Here is a 25,871-nt window from a genome sequence, read left to right on the forward strand (position 1 = left end):
AGAGACGTGGGGAGATAGAATAAGAGACACAACAAAGCAGGGAGTGGAGGTGGCTCCGTCAATTAGGCGCCTCCCTCCCACATCAGAGGTCCTGGTTCGGCTGCTGGTGCCTCCTAAAGAAACAAGGATTATGAACAGACCCTGCAAGTGAAAAACAACAAGGGGGAGGGGAGAAATAAAGTAATAAATCTTTTCAAATCAACTTTCTCTGATCCCCATTCATGCAAAAGAAAACATTTTAGGCTTCACCAGTACTCTACACAGGTAAAGTTAAGCAGAAGACAAGTTCTAAAATGTCTTCCTCAAATAAGCAAGTTCCCTTTAAACAGACCTAGCTAAAATAAATCAATAATTTAAGTTGAATTCCAAACCACCCCTCAAAGCAACAAGCCAATACTCATACCCTCCTCCCAAATCTGGGTGTCTGACACTTATCTCCCACCTAAATTTACTCAGAGATCTATTTTTTCACTGGATGATTCACTCAAAAGGTCTGTTTCACCTTCAAGTTTTAGGGTCTAAGGATTTAATTTTTAGTAATCTATTCATTTAAAACATTTTCCTTAACCATAAAATGATCCTGACAACCAGTAGTTTTTGTTACAATTCTAGTTTTCCATTCAATCTATCATTACAGTTGTCTTGGTTTTTACAGAAAATTGACAGGCAACCATTATGATGGTATCAAAATTATGCAAGAGTGAACCTGTTCCCTTAAGAGTGAGCAAATTTTCAGATTGAAATAATCACAAGGAGAATATATGATTTGGGATTTCAGTTTATTTTCCGAGTTTTACAGTATAAAAAATGTAAAGTGTAAAATGTATTACAGTTAACTGGGATGGAGGGAAGACTATAAATGGAGGACCCAAAAGGGAACAAAATAATTTGTACACTATATATCTGCCACAAACGTAACATCGTTACAACGAGAAGAGGTTTCAGAGCATAAACCTTAGGACTCTAAGTAAACATACTTGTGCAGATGGCTGCTGGTCATGGAATGCATTCATTTACACGTTTGAAAATGTCTCAGTGGAGCCCGCCGCCCAGTTTATGCAGGAAATCACACTCAGGCTTTGTCATAAGCATATGGTGACTGCGAGTGGTGGCTGGTTACCTGGCCACAAAGGGCAGTCTTACTAATTGCAGAGAACATGAATGTTCTGGGCCCCATCTTTGCACAAAGGGCTACGACTCCATCAGATAAGAGACAAATGGTTTCGTCACTGTCAGGCGGACGCTGGGTTCTAAATCTAGAAATGTGAAGTCCTGACATAAAAACACATGGAAGAAGCTTCTCTGAATAAGACCTGGCTGAGGACTGACCTTCTCCCTAGCCCACTGCTGAAGAAGCTATCTATGCACGAGGCGAGGCCAGTTCACCTCCACAGTGAGCCCATCTCCCCCTGTCCCCCCACCCTTGCTGGTGTAGCCCCTGGACTAGTGTTCTGCAAGTTGTACTCGCCATCAACTGCCTAGAAACCAAACGTGGTTAGTCACGTTGCAATGCAGGGGTCCCAGGGAAGTGTGCCACGTAATGGAGCCCTACAGCAAACCTATTCTAAAAATAAGAAGCTATCACCAAAGCTTGGACTTCCCCCCTCCCCCTCCATGATTATTTCTGTAACCAAAGAGTGCTACCAAATGAAAGGTTACTGCCACCTCTTCCCACCTGGTCCCTGGAATGGTGGTGACGTGCATCTGTTCTAAATGTCGAATCAGCACGGCATGAGTTGATCTAAACTTGTCACCTGCAGACACAGGCCCCAAGTCCCACTGCTATTTCCCTGAGCAATAGCCTCTGGTCCTCAGAGATGACGCTTTGATGTGCCAAAGTCTTTTTAGGATTTAAAAACTCTTAGATGATGAGTTCCTGCAGAGTGAAAGCTCATGTCCACAAGTGAAAGTTCAGGTAAATTTAAGCAGCCAACAAAACCAGAAAATTGTACATTCAAGTATTTTTTTTTTTTACTCAAGCACTACTTCCATTCCAAAAGAAGTGCCACTTCAGATAAAAGCTTGGTTTGTCACATTTGTCCCCAAGGCTTAGGCTAAAACTGTTTTATTTCACTAAGACAGGACAAAACACATCAGCTAGCACATGGATCTACAGGCTCTTATTGGAAGTTGTGTGCTGCTTCAGGCTTTAAAAATCTGTTGTTGGAGAATTCTGAAACAACCCATTAAAGAGACTTATTTTACAGGTAAAACTAAACAAATTGACTAAGTAGAAATGGTGCAGTGCCTGGTAAAAGGGACTCAACGATCCTAAGATCTAATTGTTTTTCAGTAGTTTTTAAAAAAGTTTACCCACCTTTTGAAAGTTTGTCTTAAGTCCTAATGAGCAGCAACCCTGAGGGATGGAGGCTCCATCTTCCTTTCCCTGCTCTTCAATGAGAGCAAAGAGCAGGAAAGAAAAAGATAGTCTATGTGCAATCGGCTCAAGACACTGGAATAGAGAAAAACACACTGCATTTTCAGAGTCTTTACGCCTGTTCTACCGAAAACTATTGAGGTAAGTGTGGGGAAGGGTGATGGGACGCGAGCGTCCTGCTGGGGGCACTTATTTCAAAGAGGGGGACTCAGGGCTCTATTTCTGAACCTCTCTCACCCCAATAGGCCTAAGGGGCTGGGATGTGACACATGGCACAGGGAGAGGGTTCTGCATCACAGCAGAGACCAGCTCCAGCTCCAGCACGCTTTCCCGCATCTCCCGGGAAATATTCCTGCTCCATACCCAGCCCGAGCCTGCAGGTGGGATGGGGGATGGAGACGGCAACAGCAAAGGGCGGCGAGAGGACGGCACCTCTGTGTTGTACTTAAGGTGCAACACAGCCAGATTTGCCCCGGGGGAAGGGGGGTTCTCACATCTTTCCATTGCAATCTCCTAAGAAATCGGCCAGCAGAGGCGAGAAGCTTCCCATTGGGCCACTCGGGCGCCAAGTGGAGGCACCGAAGGGCTTACCCCCATCGAATCCCTCAACCCAGGCGCCTGTTCAAGGGCAGAGTCCCCCAATCCCTCCTCCACATCCAAAACTGCCACCTCATAGAGCCTTTAGTGCATCCCTCAAGGTACAGTGGACTAAGGGTCTGGAATCAAATATGGAGATTTGGAAGTCCACTGACTAGCCATGAGATCTTGGGCAACTCCCTCCCTCTCGGACCTTCCTTTTCTCACCTGCAAAATGGAGATGACCCGACCTTCAAGGACTGTGAGGCTAGCGTGGCCGCTGAGGACGGTAGGAGATCCAAGAGCTAATTTTCTGAGCATCCATTTGGATAAAGCTCAATATAGTGAATTTCAATGAAGTGTCTAAACTCAATTCACTACTGCACTGAATATCATTCAAGAGCTGCACCATGGGCTTAAGAAAATTCATATTTGTATCGGGATACGACTGTGAGTCCATGCAGTAGTAAATTCACAGTAGTGACTTATTTTTTGTAGCATGATTCATGAAGCCCAAACACTACCCAGAAGTATGTTCATCACTTTACAGTGGCCAGTGTCCCTGGGTGGGGCTACTTAAATCAATACATTTTTGTGCAACTTTCGAGTAACCAGTTCTTTTTGGAGGCCCAGTGGTGAAGTTACATTGCAATAGACACAGTCAGGGCTCCCAGGACAGTGCGGTTTAAAAGGTAATTATCATAGAACTTGACCTTTCTTTCTATTTCTGGGTGTTAGGGTCTTAAAGCAATCGGCCTGCCAGCAGGACAGCCGGGCTCGCCAGAAGACATTCTGTGCGAAAGCCATCTATTCTTGGAGAAAAGCCAGTGTAACTAGGCAAAGAAAAAAGGAGAGGAAAGAGCAGAACTGGCTTCAACCTCCCAGAATACAGGTGCTCCTGGGAAATCCCTTAAACTTAGAGCACGCACAGAAGCACAAGCCTGTACCCTCCTACGCTCACCCGCATAGACATCTGCTGATCCACTCCCATCGACTACAGAGAACACGGACGCTGGGGTGTCTTAACATATAAACATGCCATCCGTCTGGTAATGGACACTCAGAGCAATGTTCACGTATTTGGAAACTAATACCTACAAGCAAATATACAGTTTCTTTCAGGGAACCTTACAGAGCAAGATCCCGATGAAGGACAGAAACCAAAGACCTGACCTGGCCAGTTTCACTCAGTGATTCAATGCTTGGTCTGTGGTTTGGGGCTAGAAAGGGAAGGTAACCAATCTGTCAGCCCAGTAGGCTCAGGTACCCCACTGAGCTACAGCTCTATCTACTACATGCGCTCAAAAGTCAAGACGAGATGTCAAACTTGAACAGACTCGACGCTAACGCACTACAGTGAAGAGGAAGGTCGGCCCATAACCCTGATCCGACAGAAAGGGTTTTCAGGCTCTGGGCAAGGAGCTGCAGCACACCAGACACGCCGGGGCCGCCACCGCTTACCATCTGCTATATAGAATTTGTCTCGTACGTAGATTTGAAAAAGGAAGGACAGAGAGAAAGGGAGGAAAGAGATGGGCAAAAGCTTGGCAGTCAAACAATCACAGGACAATAGCTTTAACATTTTGGGGCTCACTTTTTGAACTACAATAAAAATACTATTCATTTCAGCTTAATTGAACACACAAAGGGTGGATGAACTAAATAACCTTAAAACCCTTCCAACTCCAAGAATGCAGACTTTTTTTTTAACGCTCAGTTCATGGACCATAAACTGATGTGACCATTGTTACATTTTTAAAAGTACGCTTCAAAACGAAAAAGTTATTTAGTGGATAAAACATTGTCCAGGAAGAGCAACTCCAGACAGTAAGATCGTCTACTCTTCAACACTGAACATTCACACCTTCCTAACTTAGGCTGAATGTCAAAGAAAATCTATAAACCTTTAAGGCAAACAAAATCCTGTTTCCTGTTACGTGGATGTACACTCTATTGGCTTCAGAGCACGATTCACTCCCTTTAAAAAAGAACAGCCTATTGGTTCCAAGAAGCGGAATAAAAGTACATTTTTTTCTGAAACCTGAAAAGTTTTAATGCCATTTCCATTTGTTCCCACTGCACCAGTAGCTCAGACTATTAAGAGTTTGAAAGTGCAAAGGCTTTACAAAGATTCTGCATTTTATTTTGTTATTCTTTCCAAAAGGACTCAGTACAAAGTCAGTGTAAAAAAATCGATACTCAATTTAAAACAAAAACAGTAATTTTAGAAAGTCTGACATTCTTCTATGCAAAGCCTGGGAGAGGGATTTAATTTAAACCTTATTTCACCCTGCTGGGAATGCACACACCAGAGGTGAAAGTAAATGAACCCAACTTAACCCCTTCTGGACTGATCATTTAAGACAGGGTTGGAAGCACAGTATTTTAGAATACTGAGCAGGATACATGCATATACATTTATGGCACTTGCAACTGCTGTGAGCAACACATTCTATAGTCTGGGACATTAAATCCTTATGCAGCCAAAGTCTCATACACATTTACCATCTTCTACCCCATCTCCCAAAATATATTTCCTGAGAAAGAAAGACATCATCATCAGGGATTTCCAGTTTGAAGGGACCTACAGGCGAAAACTAAGAACCAGAGCACCATGATCCGATGGTTATGAGTGTCTCATGAACAGAACCGTGCAGTTAACAAATACATCTTAGGTCCATGACATACCACTGGTATTCCCTTTTTGAGCTGAAGGCTGTTGATTCCAGAACATTGGTTTCTTTTTCAGGTACTTGGGTATTACAAATATCCAATGCCGGTTTTTATTTTAAAAATGGTATACAAAATACTGTCCCACTTCCAGAAGGCATGAAACGGTAAGGGTACACGTGCACACGAAGAGATTGGATGGTGTCATCCTGTACTAAAGCAAGGGAAGTGCTGGCAAAAGCACGAGTGTGAATACTTGTCAAGAGTTTGTTGTGGATACGGGAGGGCAAACGGAGGCTCTGAAAGCAGCCCCAAAAAGCAGGGCTCGAGCAGGACGGCCTCTGTGCCCACAACCACCCAGTGCCAGGGGAAAGCCCGCTGACACCGTGGTGTTTAAGGAGCATATCACGTGCGGATAATTCTGGACCAAAAGGGTGGCTCCCTAACTTTCCCTGCTTCAAACTCTACAGCTTGCCCATCTGCTTTCTCCCTGCTTCACCATCTATGGAAAGTAACATTCAGCATTAGGGGCTAAACAAGTTCCTTCACTGGTAGTAACCACGAGAGGTGATCAGTTGCACAGTGACAATGGTCCGAAAACACAGGGACTGGACGCGGGTAGCTGCCACGTGGTAGGCACCGCTTGGTCTCTCTCGGCAGGGTGGCTGGGGATCAAGCTTCGTGAGAAGTGATCTCCCCAGGAAACTGGACGGCGCTAAGCCGCACCTGCCCGTGCCGGCGTCACAGTGTTAGGCTCCTCGCCCCGGCTGGTGCGGCGCAGTGGGGAGATCGGGGAGGGCGAGCACTCCTGCCTCGGCTGGACACCGACCTTCCGGCCGGGCTGCTCTCCCTGTGGGCTACCTGGCGGGTACTCCTAGATTTCCCTTAAGGAGACAATCACGGGACAGACCCGGGCTGTGCAAATAGAGAGGGACAGACAGAGAGCCCGGCCCCAGAGAGCTCTGCAGACAGACTCCTGGTCAGAGCTGTCAGCAGGGTGGGGGCAGGGATGTGCTGGGAGGGGGGTGGAGGGGGATGGGGTGGACAGCCACGGGATGAGGAGAGGGCCGCCTGCTTCCAGCCAGGAGGGAAGCGGGGTGAGAGGCAGGGCAGGGAGGTTTTCTCTTTGGGGGGAAAGCATCAAATCAAATCATGTAATAGCTGTAAACTGATGGTACACATTTTTGTTGTTGTGATATTCCTTGGAAGAACCCAAGGCAACAAAGAACAAGGCATTTTCTGCATGGCCCGTGGCTCCGTAAGGGGGCTGTGGTGCTGGCCGTTCACACACACAAATACACACTTAGGCATGGAGTGTCTGGTTTCCTGGAACAGTCAAGACGAGTCCCCTAGACGTCTACGAGTGGGTCAAAAAGAAGCAGGGGGAGGATGTGGTGACGGAGGAAAGACAGGGTTGTAAGGCAAGGTTCCCACGATTGCACCTGCTCTGATTTGGTTTGCAGCTGTCAGAGAAACTCCAGGGACCTGTGTCTTGAGAAGTCCCATCTCCAAGAGTTGGCCATCGCCAGCCGTTAGGTCCAGGGCGGACGTCCCCCGCTTCCTTCCAAATAAAGTGCCGATGGTCAAAGGATACTGGTCTCTCAGTATACTCAGGATACTGCCAGCTTCAGTCAGCAAGGAAGAATCCAACGAAAAGGAAAAGAGACACCTCTCTGGCATACATATATCTCTCTATAGATTCTTTTATATATATACTTCTATATATAAAGCCACAAATATAGAACTTTCAAACCGACGTCTCAGACTGTAAGCGGAGGACAAATTTGTGCGATTTGGGATCTACGAACTCTTCGGAGAGTACGATGAACGGAATTTTCTTCACAGTGACGACGAGGCTGAAGTCCAAGCACTTAAGGACAAACACGACCCCATCCCTTAGTCCGTTGGTCACGGCCTCGTCACTCACGAGCCTCCACTGCATGGAAAGCCAGCGGTCCCTGTCGTACTGCAGCGTGGGCCCTGTGCGGAGGTAACGTTCTAGAAAGGCCTGAAAACAGAGGAGAGAGCGGGTCAGGGGAGGAAACTCCCAGCTCCAAGCAGGGCCTGCCTCGGTGACTCCCAGGCGGCTTTGCATTCGCAGGCCCAGGAAAAATGCTTTCCAGATAAACCAAGGCTTTACGCCAGAGGCCAGTTCCCACCGGACCCTCATAGGAGGCAGTCCCAGAGAGGGAAGACTTTTGGATTTCTCACTCGCTTCTGCCAATTTCCAGGCGCAGGCCGGAGGCAGTGCTAGCCACGCAGGCGAAGGAAGGTAGAGAGCTGGTGCCCACATGTGCCCAGGAGCCACGGCTGACCCCCCAACCCACCCCAAGGGCATGGGCCCCCTGTACGCGTCACCACTTTTACGTGTTTGCAGATCCACCTCCTCCTGCTAACCTGAGAGCTTCTCAGCGCGAGGGCGAGGGCCTGGCACAAAGGGGCGCTGAGTCAACGCCGGCAGATGAATTAAACGAAGGCACCTGCCCATGCAGAAGTGCACTCTCTGCCACCTGGGTTGTGTGACTTTGGACAAATCGTTTAACCTGTTACCTGGTTCCCCATCGGTGAGTGGATTTAATAGAAGTACCTAATTCATCGGGCTGCTGTGAGGTTTAAATGGGGGGCTCTTAGAAAGCACAGGTTGATACCTGGCACACGTAAGTGTACCGGCAGTGCACTGACGGGTGGACCGGGGGCACACTGGCAAGGCCGAGGGATGACAATGGGCGGTGCCCACCTTCCCTCTCGTGAGTGCTCTGCTCCAGGGGCTCTGAGCTCCCTGGAGGGCTCTGACTTCTGGGCTTTGCACCTGCAGCTCCGCCTGCTTGTTCTTTACATCTTCATTCAAACCACACCCCTGAGCCTCCTCAAGCCCCCGCAATTACCCGGCAGGACTCTAGGGCGACATTTTCCTTTCTGAATAACTGCCACTGACTTGCTCGTCATTCCCCAACACTAGACGTTATTCTTTTGGAGGGCAGGAACTATGTAGATTTTTTTGTTTTGAATTTCCAAAGTGCCTGGCACACAGTAGGAACACAATCACAATAGTGCGTGTATTAAACAAATAAATGCACTGATTTAGCTTTTTAAAAGAAATTAATACTTTTAAAATTCCTTTTAAAAAAGATACTTAGATTACATAAATATTACATAAAAACGGTAGGGGATTCCCATATGCCCGCACCCTCCCCCTCCCACGCTTTCCCACATTAATAACATCCTTCCTTAGTGTGGTACAATTGTTACAGTTGATGAGCACACATTGGAGCACTGCCACTAAGTGTGGATTAGAGTTTACATTACAGTTTGAACTCCCTCCTGCACAGTTTTGTAAGTTATGACAAGATACATATTGGCCTGTATTTGTCATTGCAACGTGCTTCAGGACAATTCCCAAGTCCTGAAAATGCCCCCCGTATGACACCTGTTTTTCCCTCTCCCTGCCTTCAGCACCTCTGGTGGCCATGGCCTCCACATCAATGATAGAAGTTCTTCCATTGCTAGAATCACAATAAGCCTATAGTAGAATAGCATAAGTCCACTCGAGTCCATCGTTCATTCCCCAAGGCTGAGGATTCTGGGATGGTGATGCCCCCTCTGTCTCTAATTGAGAGGGGGTTTCAGTCCCATGGGCTGATGGCGCTTTGAGAATATGAAGCAAGCATAAGCCATAAGAGAGACAGGAAAACGCTGGGCTAGATCCTTCGGGTCCTAGACACGGGGCAAGGATGGGTTTTAAGCGGGATCTCCTTCCGTCCCCTTCCTAGTCCCCCAGGTGTATTTCTCATCTGTGGGGCATGGATCCAAAGGCAGAAAGCAGAGCCCACATCCTCAACACAAAACACGTTTCTAACAGAAGAATCACTCTTCTGAATCAATAAGGAAAAGAGTTCAACAGAGAGAGAAATGAAGTTAATAAGATAACTTACAGAAGGATCAATACTGATGACAGATGAACATGCAAAAGGGCGTTCCACTGCATTAATAATTAAAGAAACAAATTAAAAATTTAAAAACCTCTATTTTCCTCCTATCAGATGGGCAATGATTCCAAAGAATGGTAACACCCAGTGCTGCCAACGGGGGGGAAAATAAAGTCACGTACCCTGGGGGCAAAAGAAGAGAAAGTAACATCCCTTAGAAGGACAATTTGGCAGGGTCTACGCATTTGATCCAATAATTCCTCTGTTAGACATTTACCCCTCATAAACACCTGCACAAATGTGTATGTAAAAAGGATATTCACATGACCGTAGACAGGGGCCAGCAAACTTGTCTGTAAAAGGCCAGGCAGCCACTCTTTTAGGCTTTGTGTGCCAGAGAGCCGCTGCCACACCACCCCACCTCTGGCCGGGAGCACAAAAGCAGCCTTGGAAATATGAAAATAAACGGCTGCGTCACAATGAAAGCTGACTGGCAGAAACAGGCCATGCCTGCCTTGGTTTGCCAACCCGTGGCTTAGACGAATGAAAAATCTTCCAACAATCCAAAGGTCCATCAAAAAGCAATTAAACAAATCATGGTAAATAGTGGAATTAAGCTGCCGCTATTAAAGAGAAAGCATTAGATTTGCAGTACTGACATAGGAAGACAGTCAAGGGATATTTTTAACTGAAAAAAAGCAAGTTTCTAAATACATATAGAGAGTATAACCCCTCTCTTTTCCATTTTTTTCTCTTAAAAAAAAAAATATCCACACACACTCACCTGAAAATACATGCCAAGCCTTTATAAGTAAGAATTCTGTGGGGTAGGGGAGTGAAAAAACTTCATTTTATGTTGGGATGTTTACACATTGAATATTTATTATTTTTAACCTAGAAAAAAATGCTTTAAATGCCAAGAAACTTTAAAAAAAAAAAAAAAAAGAAAGAAAAATGCTTCAGGTCAGCATATTACCTGTCATCTGTCTGTACAGGCAGATGTCTTTTCCTGACTTGTAACCAGACTGTTTATTCTATTTTGCACTCTGCTTTTTCCAACCTAATAATACTCTCAGGAGTACTATCCCACTTTTCAACAGGTGATATGCCACAACTTATAGGCCACCGCCCCATGGCTCTTTTCACTTTGGAATTATTATGGATCATTTTGCAAGAAAAACACACCTCTGTGTACGTCTCTGATTGTGCTATTGCCTTCGGATGACTCCTGGGCATGGGATTCCACCGAGTCAAAGAAAATGGAAATCCTTGAGTATCTCTGCAGTGCTGTCCTCAGTGGTTGTCACTGCTTGACAGTGACAGCAGTGGAGATGCGGACTTGCCCCCTCCACCTTGCCAGCACGTGCTGGCAAACACGGTCCAGGACCGACAGCTACCAAAGGTTAAGTGTGTGCTGTGTGCCAAGGGCATTTATTCGCTTCTGTTTGACTATGGCAAGTTGCCACAGTCGATATAATTCTCACCCAACAACACGAACAGGCAGAGGCTATTATAGAAGAGGAAAGAAATGGTCAAAGTCACCAACCAACCGAGTGGTGGAGCCAGCACCCGAGCCCCCCTCCGCTCGACCAGAGGCTATCTGTTGAGCCCTTCCTCTGTCTGCCTCCTTGACCACACTCCTTAGTGGTGCATGGCTCTTCCCTGAAATATCCTAAAAGCGTGCTGATACTATAACACAAAAGAACATTCAAATTGCCTAATGAAGCAATGGGATTATTTCTACCACTGAGAATGACAGCCATTTCCTGAGCTCTTACGACAATGCTGTTCTAAGCACTTCACACAAATTAACTCTTTCAGTTCCCACAACAACCCCATGAGACAGATACTAGCCTTATCCCCATTTTTCAGATTAGGAAACTGAGGCACAGAGCCCTCACGCTATCTCCCCAAGGTTACACAGCTAGCTGATGCAGTCACTGCAGCTCCAGTGTTCAAAGCATCCTGACCACTACTCTCTATTGCCCTTAAGTGAAATACGTTCCTCTGCCTCAATCTGAAGGCGTCTGAAAGACACATCAAACAAAAAAACTGCACCTCTAAGAGAAGTGGATGTGCCTCAAGCAGTTGGGTGCCTGCCTACCACACAGGAGGTCCCAGGTTTGGTTTCCGTGTCTCCTAAAGAAGTTGAGCAAGACAGAAAGCTGACACAATGGGCTGGTGCAGTGAGGTGACACAACAAGATGATGCAATGAGGAGACACAGGGAGGAAACACAATGAGAGGCACAACAAGCAGGGAACAGAGGTGGCTCAAGTGATTGAGTGCCACTCTCCCACAGGGGAGGTCCCGGGTTCAGTTCCCAGTGCCTCCTAAAAAAAAAGGCGAGCAGACACAGAGAACACACAATGAACAGACACCAAGTGCAAACAACAGGGGTGGGGGTGGAGCAGAAATAAATAATAATTTTAAAAAACTGTACCAAGACAGCATAATAAAAGTGAGATCGTGCATTTTAATTAAATGGCGCTGCAGAGAAGCGTCTGGTCTTTGCCCGCTCCAGGGTGACTCGCGGAGCTCCGCGGCAAGCTGGGCGGGGGCTGCCGGCGCGCGTACCTTCGGGGTCATGCAGTGGGTGATGCAGAAGGTCAGGTGCTGCAGGATGCTCTCCATGCTGTGGTAGTGCTGCTGGCGCGTGGTGCGCAGGTACTTCTGCAGGGCGCGGGCCATGGAGGGGAAGATGGCCTGGGCCGCCTCCCTGGGGTCCATCACCTCCCCCGGGGCCTTCTGCTGCTCCTCGGCCTGCAGCCGCTGGATGTGCAGGAAGGCCTCTTCCACGGCCACCACCAGCCTGGGGGGCGAGGGGCGGCACGGTGAGCGGGACGGCGCCCGTGGCGGGGCTGGGCGGCGTGCTAAGGGACCGGGAACGCCCCCCCCCCCCCCCCCCCCCCCCGCGTCCCAGGCCCGCCTGCTGCCAAGCCGCCCGCCCCTCAGCCATCACTGTGGGGGGCGTGGAGCAGGGAGGCCGAGGGGGCATGTGGGACGGAGCCAGACCGCGGAGGTCAGCTCCGCTCTCAGTTCTGGCTGGGTGCTGGGGAGCTTGGCAGCTCCCTCAGTCCTTTTTCCCACCCTGACGCAGAAGAGTTTAGAGGAAAAGAGGTCTAAGACCCTTCAAACTTGGGCAGGTTTCAAGTCTACGGGTGCTAAAAAATAGAGCTCTACACGCACTGGGAGGTGGCTGGTGGGACAGAAGCAGGCTTAGAAAGAACCGGAGCCTTAGAAAGAACCGGAGCCTCAGAAAGAACCGAAGCTTTAGAAAGAACCAGAGCCTTAGAAAGAACCGGAGCCTTAGAAAGAACCGGAGCCTCAGAAAGAACCGAAGCTTTAGAAAGAACCAGAGCCTTAGAAAGAACCGGAGCCTCAGAAAGAACCGAAGCCTCAGAAAGAACCAGAGCCTTAGAAAGAACCGGAGCCTCAGAAAGAACCAGAGCCTCAGAAAGAACCGGAGCCTCAGAAAGAACCAGAGCCTCAGAAAGAACCGAAGCCTCAGAAAGAACCAGAGCCTTAGAAAGAACCGGAGCCTCAGAAAGAACCAGAGCCTCAGAAAGAACCGGAGCCTCAGAAAGAACCGAAGCCTCAGAAAGAACCAGAGCCTTAGAAAGAACCAGAGCCTTAGAAAGAACCGGAGCCTTAGAAAGAACCAGAGCCTCAGAAAGAACCGGAGCCTCAGAAAGAACTGGAGCCCCGGGAGGGAGGAAGAGGCAAGCAGCTTGCTAACGTGCTCAGACCTTGAACACCACAAGGACTTGGGGTATAGAAAGGGCGGGCCGAGGAGCAGCGCTTCACGTTACCCAGGAATCTGCTAGGAATTCCGGGGTCCGCCCCATGACGCTGGAGCCGAGGCCCTGGGAGCCCGGGACCGTGTTCTAGCAAGCCCTCCAGGCGAGGCTCGGGCATGCTGCCGTTTGAGAAACACGAGCAGGAGGGGGGGCTCCCACGGGCTGTGCGGGTCCACCGCTACTCCGTCCCGGGGCTCACCCCCGCGGCAGGGACGCACGGGAGCTGCGCCGGGGCGCAGGCCCCATACCTTGCTCTCCGCTTCTTAACCCGGCGCTCGTGCTCGGCCTCTTCGTAATACAGCTCGTTGTGGCTGGAGTCCCTGCGCCGGGCGGCTGCGGCGATCATGGCCCGGGACTGGCCTGCGGCGTTGCTGCTGGGGCCTGCGGGCAGGGGGCAGAGGGGAAGCACAGACTAAACGCCCCAAGGCCGAGAGCCAGGGCAGGGCACCAGCGCCACGGGCGGTCGCACCGCCGCGGGCGGCTGGGAGTAGACTCGAGTCCCCAAGCGCCTTCCCAGGAGGAGGAGCGCTTCCCCGGCCCGTGTCCGAGATGCCTGAGGCACAGGGCGAGGAAGCCCTCCTGGCCCCAGCCTGCCCTGTGCAGCCGGAGGAGGAGGAGGGGATGAGGAGCAGCCATAGCCGAGATGCTCCCCCAGGTCACAGCGCTGGAGATGACACTTACCCCCGTCGCAGAGTTTCAGTGTGGCCATAGGGGCAGCTGAACATCACATTCCAGCAGCAAGACAACGAGAGCAAACGAGCGGGGTGGGGGGCGAGGACAGAAGGAGAAGGACGGACGTCCGGGGACACGGGCACGGCAGCCACCACTTTGACAGGCAGCACCAGTTCCCAAGGCCGTGCAAAAGGCTCTGTTGATTAACCCGGACGTCCGCCTGCCAGCTATGGTCCCCTGATCTAGCCTTTTCAGAAGGCCGAGTCCGTGCTTCCTTACGCGGCACCTCCCTAGCTAGTGGGGACCTCTGCGGAGTTTCCAGAATACAGGTGGGGCTTACTTGTCTTTCAGGAGTCACGGGGGGACGTACCTCTCAAGCCCGCCCCCGCCGCCCCCCTAGAAAGGTGAGGCCTTCGTTGCCAAAAACTGACGCTATGAATCGCTGGCCTTTGCTGACGACTCGGTCCTCCTCGGGGACGGCAGGGCGCTTGCCCTGGCCCACGTGCCAGCGCGGCACGGCCCCGCATCCTGCTTCCTGCACTTAACCGGCCCACACCCCGGAGCGCCGTGCTGCTGCCCCGCCTGGCCTCACGTGGCCTCCGCGCACCTGCTGTGGCTCCTGGCCAGGACCGAGACATGCCTGGGACAGCTCGCCGCGTGCCCAGACCCCTCTGACCTCCAGTCTTCACTGACTGAGTGTCTGGGAAATTCACCCCAATCAGCTCTAAAAAGCAGCCCTTTCCTAGGTGCTGCCACTGGGAGATGCTCCCAGCAGAAGGCGGACACGCCACAGCTGTTCTCAACCACGACAGCCCCAAACGAACCAAGCGCCCACGCGGGCAGACGGTAAATGAACATTCATGCCCGAACAGCTCACAAAATTGGTCTGACATGAGAGGGTGCCGTTAAAGACAGGCAGGGAGAGGAGGCAGAGCAGGGACTGAGAGGCTGAAGCTGGGGAGCGGGCCCAACCGTGCCCCCCACCACGGCAACCGCGGGAAGGCACGTACCGTCCACGTTGTAGACTTTCAGTCCAGCCATGTGCTTGGCCGCACGGAATTTGGAGGCTGTTAGGAGGTTGGGGTTGTAGATGGTGAAGTCTCTGTAGTAGTTTTCCAGAACCACCAATGCTGCTCGCTGGATACTGAGGGAAAAGGGGGCAGCATTAATGCAAAGCTTTTCAATTGCATCAGCAGGTCCTAAGGGAAAAAATCCTTTTTTTTTTTTTTAAAGTCATTTTATTTATTTATCCCCCCACCCCCACTGTTCGAGGTTGCTTTCTGCTCAGTGTCCATTTGCTGTATGCTCTCTGTATCTGCTCGTCTTCTCTTTAGGAGGCACTGGGAATTGAACCAGGGACCTCCCATGGGGGAAAGAGGCACTCAATCGCTTAAGCCACCTCAGCTCCCTGGTCTGTTGTGCCTCTCATTGTCTTTCCTCTTTGTGTCTCTTTTGTTGTGTCACCTTGTTGCATCAGCTTCCCACACCTGCCAGCCGTGCCAGTTCACCTTCTCCAGGAGGCACCGGGAAACAAACCCGGGACCTCCAATGTGGTAGGTGGGAGCCCAATCGCTTGAGCCGGAAAATCCTCTTTCTGAGTCTGGTAAAGTAACAGAACCCCAAGGATAACTTCACATAGTCGGCTTCTGGGATGCGCTGCACCTCTGTGCCTCTGGGATGAGAAGTGAAAGGTAAACTGAGTCCTGATGCTGAGAGCCTCCTGTGCCCTCCCCCAGCCTATGTCCTCAGCACTTCACATCTAGCCGACACTTGAGAGGGAGAAATCACAACTGATCCCTTACAATTGCACAGATTACACAGAACTCTGTCTCACCGGTTTATCAAGACGCAGCCAAGGCTCCCAAGAGGCTGACGGGACAGGGCTCCCAAAGGCACGTCCAAGTTTCCCAGCCCTGGTCAGGGCTTCCCCCTACACCCCACATCCCTTAGTGGAAGGAATCCCGGGACTTCGGTATATACAGGCCGGAAGGATTAATTCCTCACGGGCAGAGCCCCCTTCAAAGCAGCTGGACTCGGACAGAGGTCAGCCCTGCTTCCTCCCGTTCCGCCCTGTCGGCCCCTGGCCCGGCCAGCGCCCCCTCCCCAGCCCCCGCCGACACCGCTCCAGGGCCCAAGGCCTTCTGCCCACTGGGGTGCTGCCTCGGCGTCAGCAGAGGCCTGAGGAGAGCACGTTCCCGCCCCGATGTCCCCCCATCCCCTCCCGCACCTGCCGGACCCCTGGAGAGCGAGGAGGAGCTGGAGTGAAGGAGGCACTACAAAGGCTCCAGCAGGGCTGTGTCTGAAGGCACACGCTTAGCCCCCTCCCATCCGTGGGCCCATCAGAGGGGTCCCCACAGCATGCTCTCAGAGTGTAAAGGCGGGCAAGAGGTGATCACGGTGCTGCTGGCGTGGAGAACGGACGGGTGAGGGGGTCGAAGACGATCCTGGGGCCAAGGTATGCACAACCGAGACCAGCAAACGGCCCCTCCGTCATCACCCTGCTCAGACGGGCATTCCCAACCCCCTCCACTGCTCAGACATGCGCCCGGCTGCTTTCAGGGCGAGCCCGCCTTGAAGCTGGGCCTTGGGAGCCCCCCGCCAGGCGTCAGGCCGGGTACTGCTTGCCCTCCCGCAGCTGAGGGCTCCACTGACCACCACATGGGGGGAGCTGGGTCAGCAGGACAGGCCTAACGCCACCGGGCAGGGGAGTGGACGCGGGGAGGGCACTGAGGCCACCAGGCCCCGGGCTTAGATGCAGGACACTCATCACTTCCAAGAGTGACTTGCAGTGACAGTGGGGGTCTATCACCTCATCTGACCCTCCGTCCTTTAAGGTGGATATTGACGCAACTCCTGTTTTACAGAAAACCGGAGCCCAGAAATCTATCGTCTGCATAACAGCACACACCTAATGAACAGCAGAGCTGGGTCTCCAATCTGGGTTCACCCACCTCCATCTGGTGCTCTCCCCTGGAACACGTGGTCTCTGTTAACAAACGTGCAAGAGATGCTGCGCCTCGACATCCCGGCCCTCCAAGATGCCTGCCACTGTGCTCAGCACTGCAAATCCCTATCTCGCCCTTTGTTTCCACCTTCTTAGCTCTCCGCTAAGCAGATGAGCGTACAAAGCTTGTTTGCAAAGCTAGTTTATAATAACCGGGGCACCAATATGGGTGGGTTCCAGATGGCCACACTGCTTTCCACCACCCTCAGAGCGGCTCCAAGGCAAGGCAGCTGGACACTTAGTCAACCTGCCCCCTCGGCGCCCCTTGGGCCTTTGCTCCCAGAGTTCAACACAAGACTAAAAAAATGACCTGGAAGGCAGCCAGCGAATCTCCTTGCGAGCAGTCATGGCACAGTTTTCCTAGGGACATCCCCAACAGCCTTTATCAGTGATGAGCATTCAGCTGGTGCTTAATGCCAATCTAGAGGGGAGCAGATGTAGCTCAAGTGGTTGAGCGCCTGCTTCCCATGTACAAGGTCCTGGGTTCAATCCCCGGTACCTCCTAAAAAAAAAATACATATATATATTAACCCAGACACGCATGCTCAGGGGAGGCTGGTCAGCACTGTCAGGAGAAATCTGGTGAGGCCCACCTAGAACAATGGAAGTCTTAAATCCATAACCGAGAGTCCTAGTCGTTCCCTTTCTCAAGTGCTCACTCACAATTCTCATACATTAGCAGCTACACCTGCCGAGCACAGGGAGTACAAGGATGGGATGGAAGGAGCGTCTCCTCAGCCGCCTCCAGAACGTCAGCCATGGGACAGCGTGCTCTCCTGCTGACATGCGGGGCTGGGCCAGCACTACTGGAGGACCTCCAGAAGCCTGGGTAGGGTGGGGTGCAAGAGCAGCCTCCCCGAGGAGGCCTTCCTGGAGCAGAGGCCTGCGTGCTTCAGTAGTGCTGGTGCTCACCCAGCTCTGAAGCCGGGGTAACCCATCTCCGGCTGTCAGCAGCCTCCAGAGCCTCCTTACGCAGCTGTCGTGGTGTGTTCCTAAGGTGAGATGTGCTACTTCATCTCCTTCTAGCCCCTGGGATGTGCCATTGCTTCCCCCCTGAAAATTCACACAAATGTACTATAGCAGCTTAGGAGGGTTTATGAATTCCAAAATAAGATACTGGATTATGTTTGTAAATTGGTCTGTACCTGGGTGTGATTAAGTTATGATTAGGGCTTTGATTGGGCCATCCATGTCAGTAGGGTGTTGCGTCCCTGCTTCCTTGGAGAAAACTACATGGCAGAGCAGAGGAATTAGTTGGAGTTCTGACGTTGGAGTTTTGATGATGTTGGCGTTTTGAGCTGGAGCCGGGGAAGTAAGCACACAGAGGAGCAGAGCAGCTGAGCCCGGAGAGAATGAGCCCAGGGAGAGAGGAGCCCAGGAAGCCTGAACCCTCGCGGATGTCGGCAGCCATCTTGCTCCAACACGTGGAAACAGACTTTGGTGAGGGAAGTAACTTATGCTTTATGGCCTGGTAGCTGTAAGCTCCTACCCCAAATAAATGCCCTTTATAAAAGCCAACAGACTTCTGGTATTTTCATCAGCACCCCGCTGGCTGACTAATGCACGTACTCTCTCGCGCACCTCCACCACCACACCAGCCCTGCAGCCTGCCTTTCGGGAGACTCTGGCCTTTAGTCCCCGTTTATATCCACACACACACTGGGGTGCAAACCGTTTCACCCCACGCCTGCGTACAGGCAGAAAGACATCGCTAGGAGCCTGCATTGCAACGGAAAATTATTTCCCTTGGTCAAAATTTAAAAATAACAAGGCAATTCTCCAAGGTTATTCTCAGGTCTGTCTTCAAAGCAAAACGGGCCTGTGGTTGCTGGGTTTTGCTTTTCTCTCCAGCCAGGCCACAAGAAGGAGCCCAGGGTACCCCAGGGCCGGGAGGCCCCGAGCGAACGGCTTGCCCAGCAGCTGCACCTCTCAGTGCTCCGCCCTGCCTGAAGAGGCGGCTTCTGCTCCCCTCAGCTCCCGCGGGGCGCCCCCATCCCAGGGGCACAGCCCACAGGCAGTCTACAGCCCACCCGGCGGCATGGCTTGGCGCAAAGTTGGGGGGCCACTGGCAAGCGCTCAGGGAAGGGGTGGGTCACACTGGATGGAAGGAGCCCCGGACGTGTCGATGTCCTGTAGCTTCGACCATTTGCTCAGGAGAGTGGAACAAGGGAAAACCTAGACGGACTTCTCTCCCCCAGCGCTGTCGTGTCACAGTGGCGTCGGCAGGACTCAGAAGCGGCCACGGGCCTGGCGGCCTGCAGGCTGTCGAGCGGACGCAGGAGCTGCGGGCTCTCAGGGTAGAATCTCTCACCGCCTCTGAGAGTCGTTCACACTCTGAGAAAATGGTCTGCTTGACCCCTGACCCAGCTAGCAAGTGGCGCCACATAAGTGGAAACAACACATGCGTGGAGTACCTAATTGAAAGATTAAATGGCTGTGACAGTTTGGATTTGAATCCAACATACCTTTCTTCATCATTTTAAAGAGAGTAAACAAACTAGGACTGGGCGCTTGTGGAGGACGTGGGATGACTGTCACACACCTTCACCACTGAGCTTTGCGGTGTTTACAATAAAGGCATCTGGTCCAATCAGGAGGCGAAGGCTACCTGTTCCCAGGCTTAAGGTCCCGCAGCACAGTGCGGTCTGGATACTCACGTCTGCTGTTTTTTTTAAACATTTTTTTCCTTTTCTCTCCCTTACTATTGGTTCTCAAAGTCATTCCTAATTGCTGTCAACCTACCTGCCTCTGGCAATCGTCTTCCTGTACTCATACTTTCTCAACTTGGGTAAAAAACAGAGAAAATAGGCTTAACGAGACACACCAGTGAGGAGCTCTTCCCTGGCTACGTGGTTCCAGGTTTAGCATGGGAGCCTGATGTCTTTTTCAATCCACAGTCTAAGGCCTTTTTCACTTCGGTTCTGGCTCCTGATTTGCATTCTGGATTAGCTGAGCTTGTAAGATAACTGACTTAGGGTAAAAACAACACACTACTAAGTATGACTTGACTTCCCAGAAGAAGAAAGAACACTTCCACACCTACTGGAGCGACTCCTTCGCAGGGCACCCTGGCGCTGGCCTCGTCCGCGGTCTCACAATGCCAGGGTGCAGGGAGCCCCCTTTCCCTTAGCGAATGTTGGGGTCCATGATTCTTGCCTCTTTTCCTCTGTAGCCTCTGAAAATGGCACCCCAGCAAGGTCCACACCAGAACACAATTTTTCTAGGAGGCCTTGTCCAACTCCTCAGTCCCCGCTGATCTCCCTGAACCCACCCCACCAACAGCCACCACACTTGGTTTGGGGCAGCAGGTTCCTCCGTGCAAGCGGGACCTTCTCCTCTGACTTGCCCTCTGGCGCGTCCTTGCTGGCTTAATGTTCATTCCACCCTAGAATTCTCACTGGTCCAGGATCAGTCCTGGGAAGATATTTCATAAAACCATGGAACTTCAGAGACAAAAAGGGCCTCAAGAGGAACAAAAGCAAATCTTTCAGTGGCCCCAACTCTCTAGACCAGGTGATCTCTGGGGAAGAAGGGAAGCAACAAAAACCAAGCTGGTGAGAAACCTGCCACCTCTCTCACCACCCTCATAATCACAGACTGTCCTTATGCAGAAACCTTGTATTAGAGGCCTGCAGTGTAGACTGTGGACTTGGCCCCGCTGAAAACACATGGCAAGAAACACTCTCACAAGGCACATCCTGAGCTCAATTAACAACACATTTCAATACAACCTTCCATGCACAGGTATAACAGAAATCCACCTGAGATTTCACTTAAAAAACACAAATACAGGTATCCCGGATAGACACATAAAAAGACAACGGATAATGGAATACTAGGATCAGAAGAAGCTGAGGCTGTCACCAATGGGAAACCAACCACCTCAACTCTACTTGTGCCAGGCCAATCCAAATTTGAATGCATGGAAGGATATTCCTTCTCTGGAGCAGCAAATGACTGAGGGATTTCCACAGCCACATTTTAATTTGAAACTCACTGTTTATCGTGTTGCCTTACTGACCTATTTTCTTTCTAGGACAAAGAAGATGAATGTGAAATGCTGTGGTCTTTTGTGTCTAATCAGCCACAAAAACATTTCCACTGTCATTGACAATGGTTATATGGCTGCCATGGCAACAGAGAAGAGGGGCCCCCCTTGTGCTACATTTCTTGAAAAGAACTGGAAAGCAGTGACATTAACATGGTGATGGAAGATCTCCCCTGGAGAAGTCTGCCCTCAGAATCAACTAATAAAAGGACAAATTCCACTTGTTTGTATCTCTGGAGGATAGTAGAGACTGGAGCAGGGCTCCACAAATGCTGAACCGAAGAAAAAGAAAAACAATTTCCAAAATCAGGTAGGAGATTTTAGAAATCCCCTGGGCCACCAGCCTGGGCCCCTCGCCCTTGCTTGGTCCCATGCAGCTTGGGAGTTGCACAGCAGCAGCACAGCCTGGGTCGTTCATGCCCCAGCTAGAGAGCCACTCGCAGCAGCGAGTCAGAATCCACACATATCCAGACACATGGATCTACTTCCACTGAGACCCTGGGTAAAACAGAAGGTGGCTGAGGAGCACCATGTAAAAAAGTGGGGGGTGAGGGAGAGACCATGGCAGAACACTGACAAGAGCTGTGCACACTCAATCCAGTCTCTGTTAGAGCACCTAAACGTAAAATGGACCTTTCAGGACTGACACCAGCAAGCTCCCTGGGGTGGGATACCGTAAGAGGGAAGATGTTGGAGGCAGAAAAACCCCACAAAGGAAAAAGAGGGCATGGGATGGGGACTAAACTGCTGCTGTAAGAAAGGATTGGTCTCAGAATTGAAAAGGGTAAGGAAAAGGCTGTGTTAGTAAAGGAGAGAATTTAAACAAATCACAGGAGCTGGGGGAAAAAATTCTGCACAAAAACAAACAGATCAAGATTCCTTGAGAAGGAACAGAGGAAAGGAAACTTTCTCCTGGAAGTGAAATAATTACATAAAAAAGTACAACCTAAAGCCTGTATCACATATCTAGGGCAAGGATCGGGAAAAGAAGAGCTGAGAAAATATGAACAGTTAAACACAGGCTACTCTAAAGGTCCAGAATAAGTTGGATCAAGCATCAAAGAACAGCCTTAACACAAAGCCAATCAACAATAAAACCCTAGGCAAGAGGGAGAAACTGACCTTCAGAATACACAAATCAAAGTAATCAGATGCCCAGATATAAGCAACAACAACAAAAAATTACACGCCACACTAAGAAACTGGAAGATAGGACTCAGTCAAGGGAAAAAATGAAAACTTCAGAGGAGACAGAGAATTTGGAGCAGCCAATCAAAGAAGTTTAAACACATCTCCTAAATCAATTCAAGGAGATGAAGGCAAATATGGATACAGAGCTAAAGGATATTAACAAGACAATGTGTGAAGATAAGAAAGAATTTGAAAGTTTAAAAAGAAACATAAAAGATATTATAGGGATGAACAGCATAAAAGAAGAGATTAAAAATGCACTAGAGGCATACAACACCAGATCTGAACAGGGAGAAGAAAGAATCATCGATGTAGTAGACAGGACAATTGGAGGACTTCTGGAAGATGGAGGATTAGAGATACCCAGGACTCACTTCTCACCAGAAAAATAACTAAAGGACAGGCAGAAACAGCCTGGAGAAAAGATGTTATAGGGGTCAGGACACCAGGGAAAGGTGGGATACCACCCAGAAGAGAGAGCAGCAAAAGAAAACAATCTCAGTGGAAAGACCATGAGTAGCAGCTGCAGCTGCAGCCTCCAGTACCCTTCCCCGCACACTTTGAGCAGACAGCTTTGAATTCTCTAGTCTCTGGCCAGTGGCTAGAGACAGAGGAGGCAGCAGGGATCTGCATGCCCAGTAAACAGGTTAGAAAGGGACACAGCCTAAGGCTGATTCCGCTTTTGGCCAACAAATTTGGTCTGCTGTATCCCACGAGCACTTTCAGGTCAGGTGCAGCTGCACCATTGTTTATACTGGCAGCCAGCACAGGAGTAAAGAAATGTGACCCTCTCAGTCACCCTCTCTACTAACTGGGGCTAGTTGTTAAGGATGCAGAGGGGAGTGGAATTGTTTCCTATACAGGAAAAGGGAGGGGGCTGCCAGCAAAGTCTGGGAAGCAGCCTCTGAGAAAGTTTGAATTGTGAGGCTCTGAATAGCCTTGAGGCAGGATCCTCTGTCACATTGTTGCGGTTGATGTTGCAGCAAGCACAGGCGACTAGGCTTTGAACTGAGAGTGCTGCCAAAGAGCACCACCTGCTTGCAGACCAAGGAAGTGTATGTGAGGAAATTAAAAGTAAATAAGAGAGACTTTATCCAGCCTTTATATCCTCCCTCCCCAAGTCCCTAGGAAGTGGGTCTGCAACCCATTACTGGGTCCATGGCCGAGATTTGACAATCCTAAAGACCCAGAACAGGTGGAACCAAGAATCAAAGAACAGCAGTAACACACAGCCTCCTGCCATTAAATCCCAATGAAAGAGAAAGAAATCAGCATCACAGTAAACTCACCATCATGATTGCATGCCCAGACATCAGCAAAAATTACAAGCCATACTAAGAAAATGGAAGGAATGGTCCAAGCAAAGGAAAATATCAAAGCCCCAGATGAGACACAGGATATGAGAAAACTATTCAATGAAGTTCATACAATTTCCAAAATAAAATCAATGAGTTGAGAGACAATATGGGCAAGCACAAAGAAGATGAAAACTTGAATAAAAAAATAACAGAGCTTATAGGAATCAAAGACACAATAGGTGGATAAAAAAATATATTACAGTCATAAAACAGCAGACTGAAAATGACAGAAGAAAGCATAAGTGATGTAGAAGGTAGGACAGCTAAAATTGAAGAGAGAGAAGAGCAGAGAGAGGAAAGAATGGAAAAAAATGATCAGGGGCTCAAGGAATTGATAACGTGAAGGACAAGAATATACATTTCATGGGAATTCCAGAAGGAGAAGAGAAGGGAAAAGAAGCAGAAAGAGTATTTAAGGAAATAATGGCTGAAAATTTCCCAACCCTCATGAAAGAAATAAATTTACATGTCCAAGAAGCACAGCATACCCCAATTAGAATAAATCTGAATAGACATACTCCAAAACATACTACTCAAAATGTGCGATGTCAAAGAGAAAGAGAAAATTCTGAGAGCTGAAAGGAAGAAGCAAACCATTACATACAAGGGATGCCCATAAGACTTAGTGCAGATTTCTCATCAGAAACCATGGAGGTGAGAAGACAGTGGTATAATTATGATACTGAAAGAGAAAAATTGCCAGCTGAGGATTCTTTATCAGCAAAACTGTTCTTCAAACAAGAAGGTGAGTTTAAAATATTCACAAATAAACAGACACTAAAAGAGTTCGCAAAAAAAGTATCCACCTTTGTAAAGGGAGCCTTACAGCTGGAAAGAAAAAGACAGGAGAGAGAGGCTTGGAGGAGAGTGGAGAAGGCAAGACTGCAGAAAGGAAAACCAAAAGAGTAAAAGACAGATGAAAATAAGATATGACAGATGAACACCAAAGAATAAAATTGTGGAAGTAAATAATGCATTTACAGTAGTATGATTCAATGACAATGGATTAAACTCCCCAATCAAAAGAAACAGGCTGACAGAATGGATTAAAAAACAAAAAACAAAAAAAACACAAGCCATCCATATGCTGACTACAAGAGATTCACCTTAGATCGTGGGATGCAAATCTGCTGAAAGTGAAAGGCTGGAAAAAGATACTGCAAGTAAACAGTAACCAAAAAAGAACAGGGGTAGCTATACTAATATTAGACAAAACAGACTTTAAATGCAAAAAAGTTATAAGAGATAGAGAAGGCCATTATATATTAATAAAAGGGACAATTCACCAAGAAGAAATAATAGTCATAAATACCTATGCACCCTCTGGCAAAACTGAAGGGAGAAAGAGACATCTCTACAATATTAGCTGGAGACTTCAACACACCACTCACAAAACACAAAAGATAAACAAGGAAACAGAGAACGTAAACCATATGATAAACGAGCTAGACCTAAGACAAATATGCTGCATCCCAAATCAGTGGGTTACACATTCTTCTCAAGTGCTCATGGAGCTTTCTCCAGGACAGACCATACGTTAGGTCACAAGCCAGGTCTTAGTAAATACGAAAAGAATGAGGGAAGCAGATTTGGCTCAACTGATAGAGGATCCGCCTACCACATGGGAGGTCCAGGGTTCAAACCAGGGCCTCCTGACCCGTGTGGTGAGCTCACCTACGTGCAGTGCTGATGTGCGCAAGGAGTGCCGGGCCATGCAGGGGTGTCATCCGCGTAGGGGAGCCCAATGCGCAAGGAGTGCGCCCCTCATGGAGAGCTGCCCCATGTGGAAAAAGTGCCCAGGAGTGGCACCGCACACATGCAGAGCTGACGCAGCAAGATGACACAACAGAAAAAGAGACACAGATTCCTGGTGCCACTGACAGGAATACAAGCAGACACAGAAGAACACATAGAGAATGGACACAGCGAGCAAACAACTGGGGGTGGGGGGGTCAGGGGAAGGAGAGAGAAAATAAAAAGAATGAAATTATACAAAGAATCTGCTCAGATCATAATGGAATAAAATTGGAAATCAGTAATAGATGGGAAAGGGGAAAATTGGCAAATGTGTGGAGGCTAAACAACATACTCTTAATCAGTGGGTCAAAGAAGAAACTGTAAGTGAAATGAGTAAATATATAGAGACAAATGAAAACAAGAACACAACTTATCAAAACTTATGGTACACAGTGAAGGCAGTGCTGAGAGGGAAATTCATAGCCCCAAATCCTTAAAGAGCTAAAATCAAAG

At 49.3% G+C, this 25,871-nt stretch overlaps 1 protein-coding gene across 1 annotated transcript in view; it reads right to left on the reverse strand.

Moving 5' to 3' along the window:
* Positions 1-760: 760 nt before the first annotated feature.
* The window catches only part of VANGL1 (VANGL planar cell polarity protein 1), a 67,315-nt gene continuing 42,204 nt past the window's right edge, over positions 761-25,871 (reverse strand). Inside the window, exons 5-8 of the mRNA XM_058302999.2 lie at positions 15,031-15,164; positions 13,597-13,729; positions 12,126-12,360; positions 761-7,631 (exon numbers count right to left, since the gene is read on the reverse strand). Coding sequence (XP_058158982.1) covers positions 7,371-7,631; positions 12,126-12,360; positions 13,597-13,729; positions 15,031-15,164 — 763 coding nt within the window. The 3' untranslated portion in view covers positions 761-7,370. The remainder of the gene's footprint in view (positions 7,632-12,125; positions 12,361-13,596; positions 13,730-15,030; positions 15,165-25,871) is intronic.

The sequence above is a fragment of the Dasypus novemcinctus genome, chromosome 9 (genome assembly GCF_030445035.2).
Source record: "Dasypus novemcinctus isolate mDasNov1 chromosome 9, mDasNov1.1.hap2, whole genome shotgun sequence".
Lineage (NCBI taxonomy): Eukaryota > Metazoa > Chordata > Mammalia > Cingulata > Dasypodidae > Dasypus > Dasypus novemcinctus.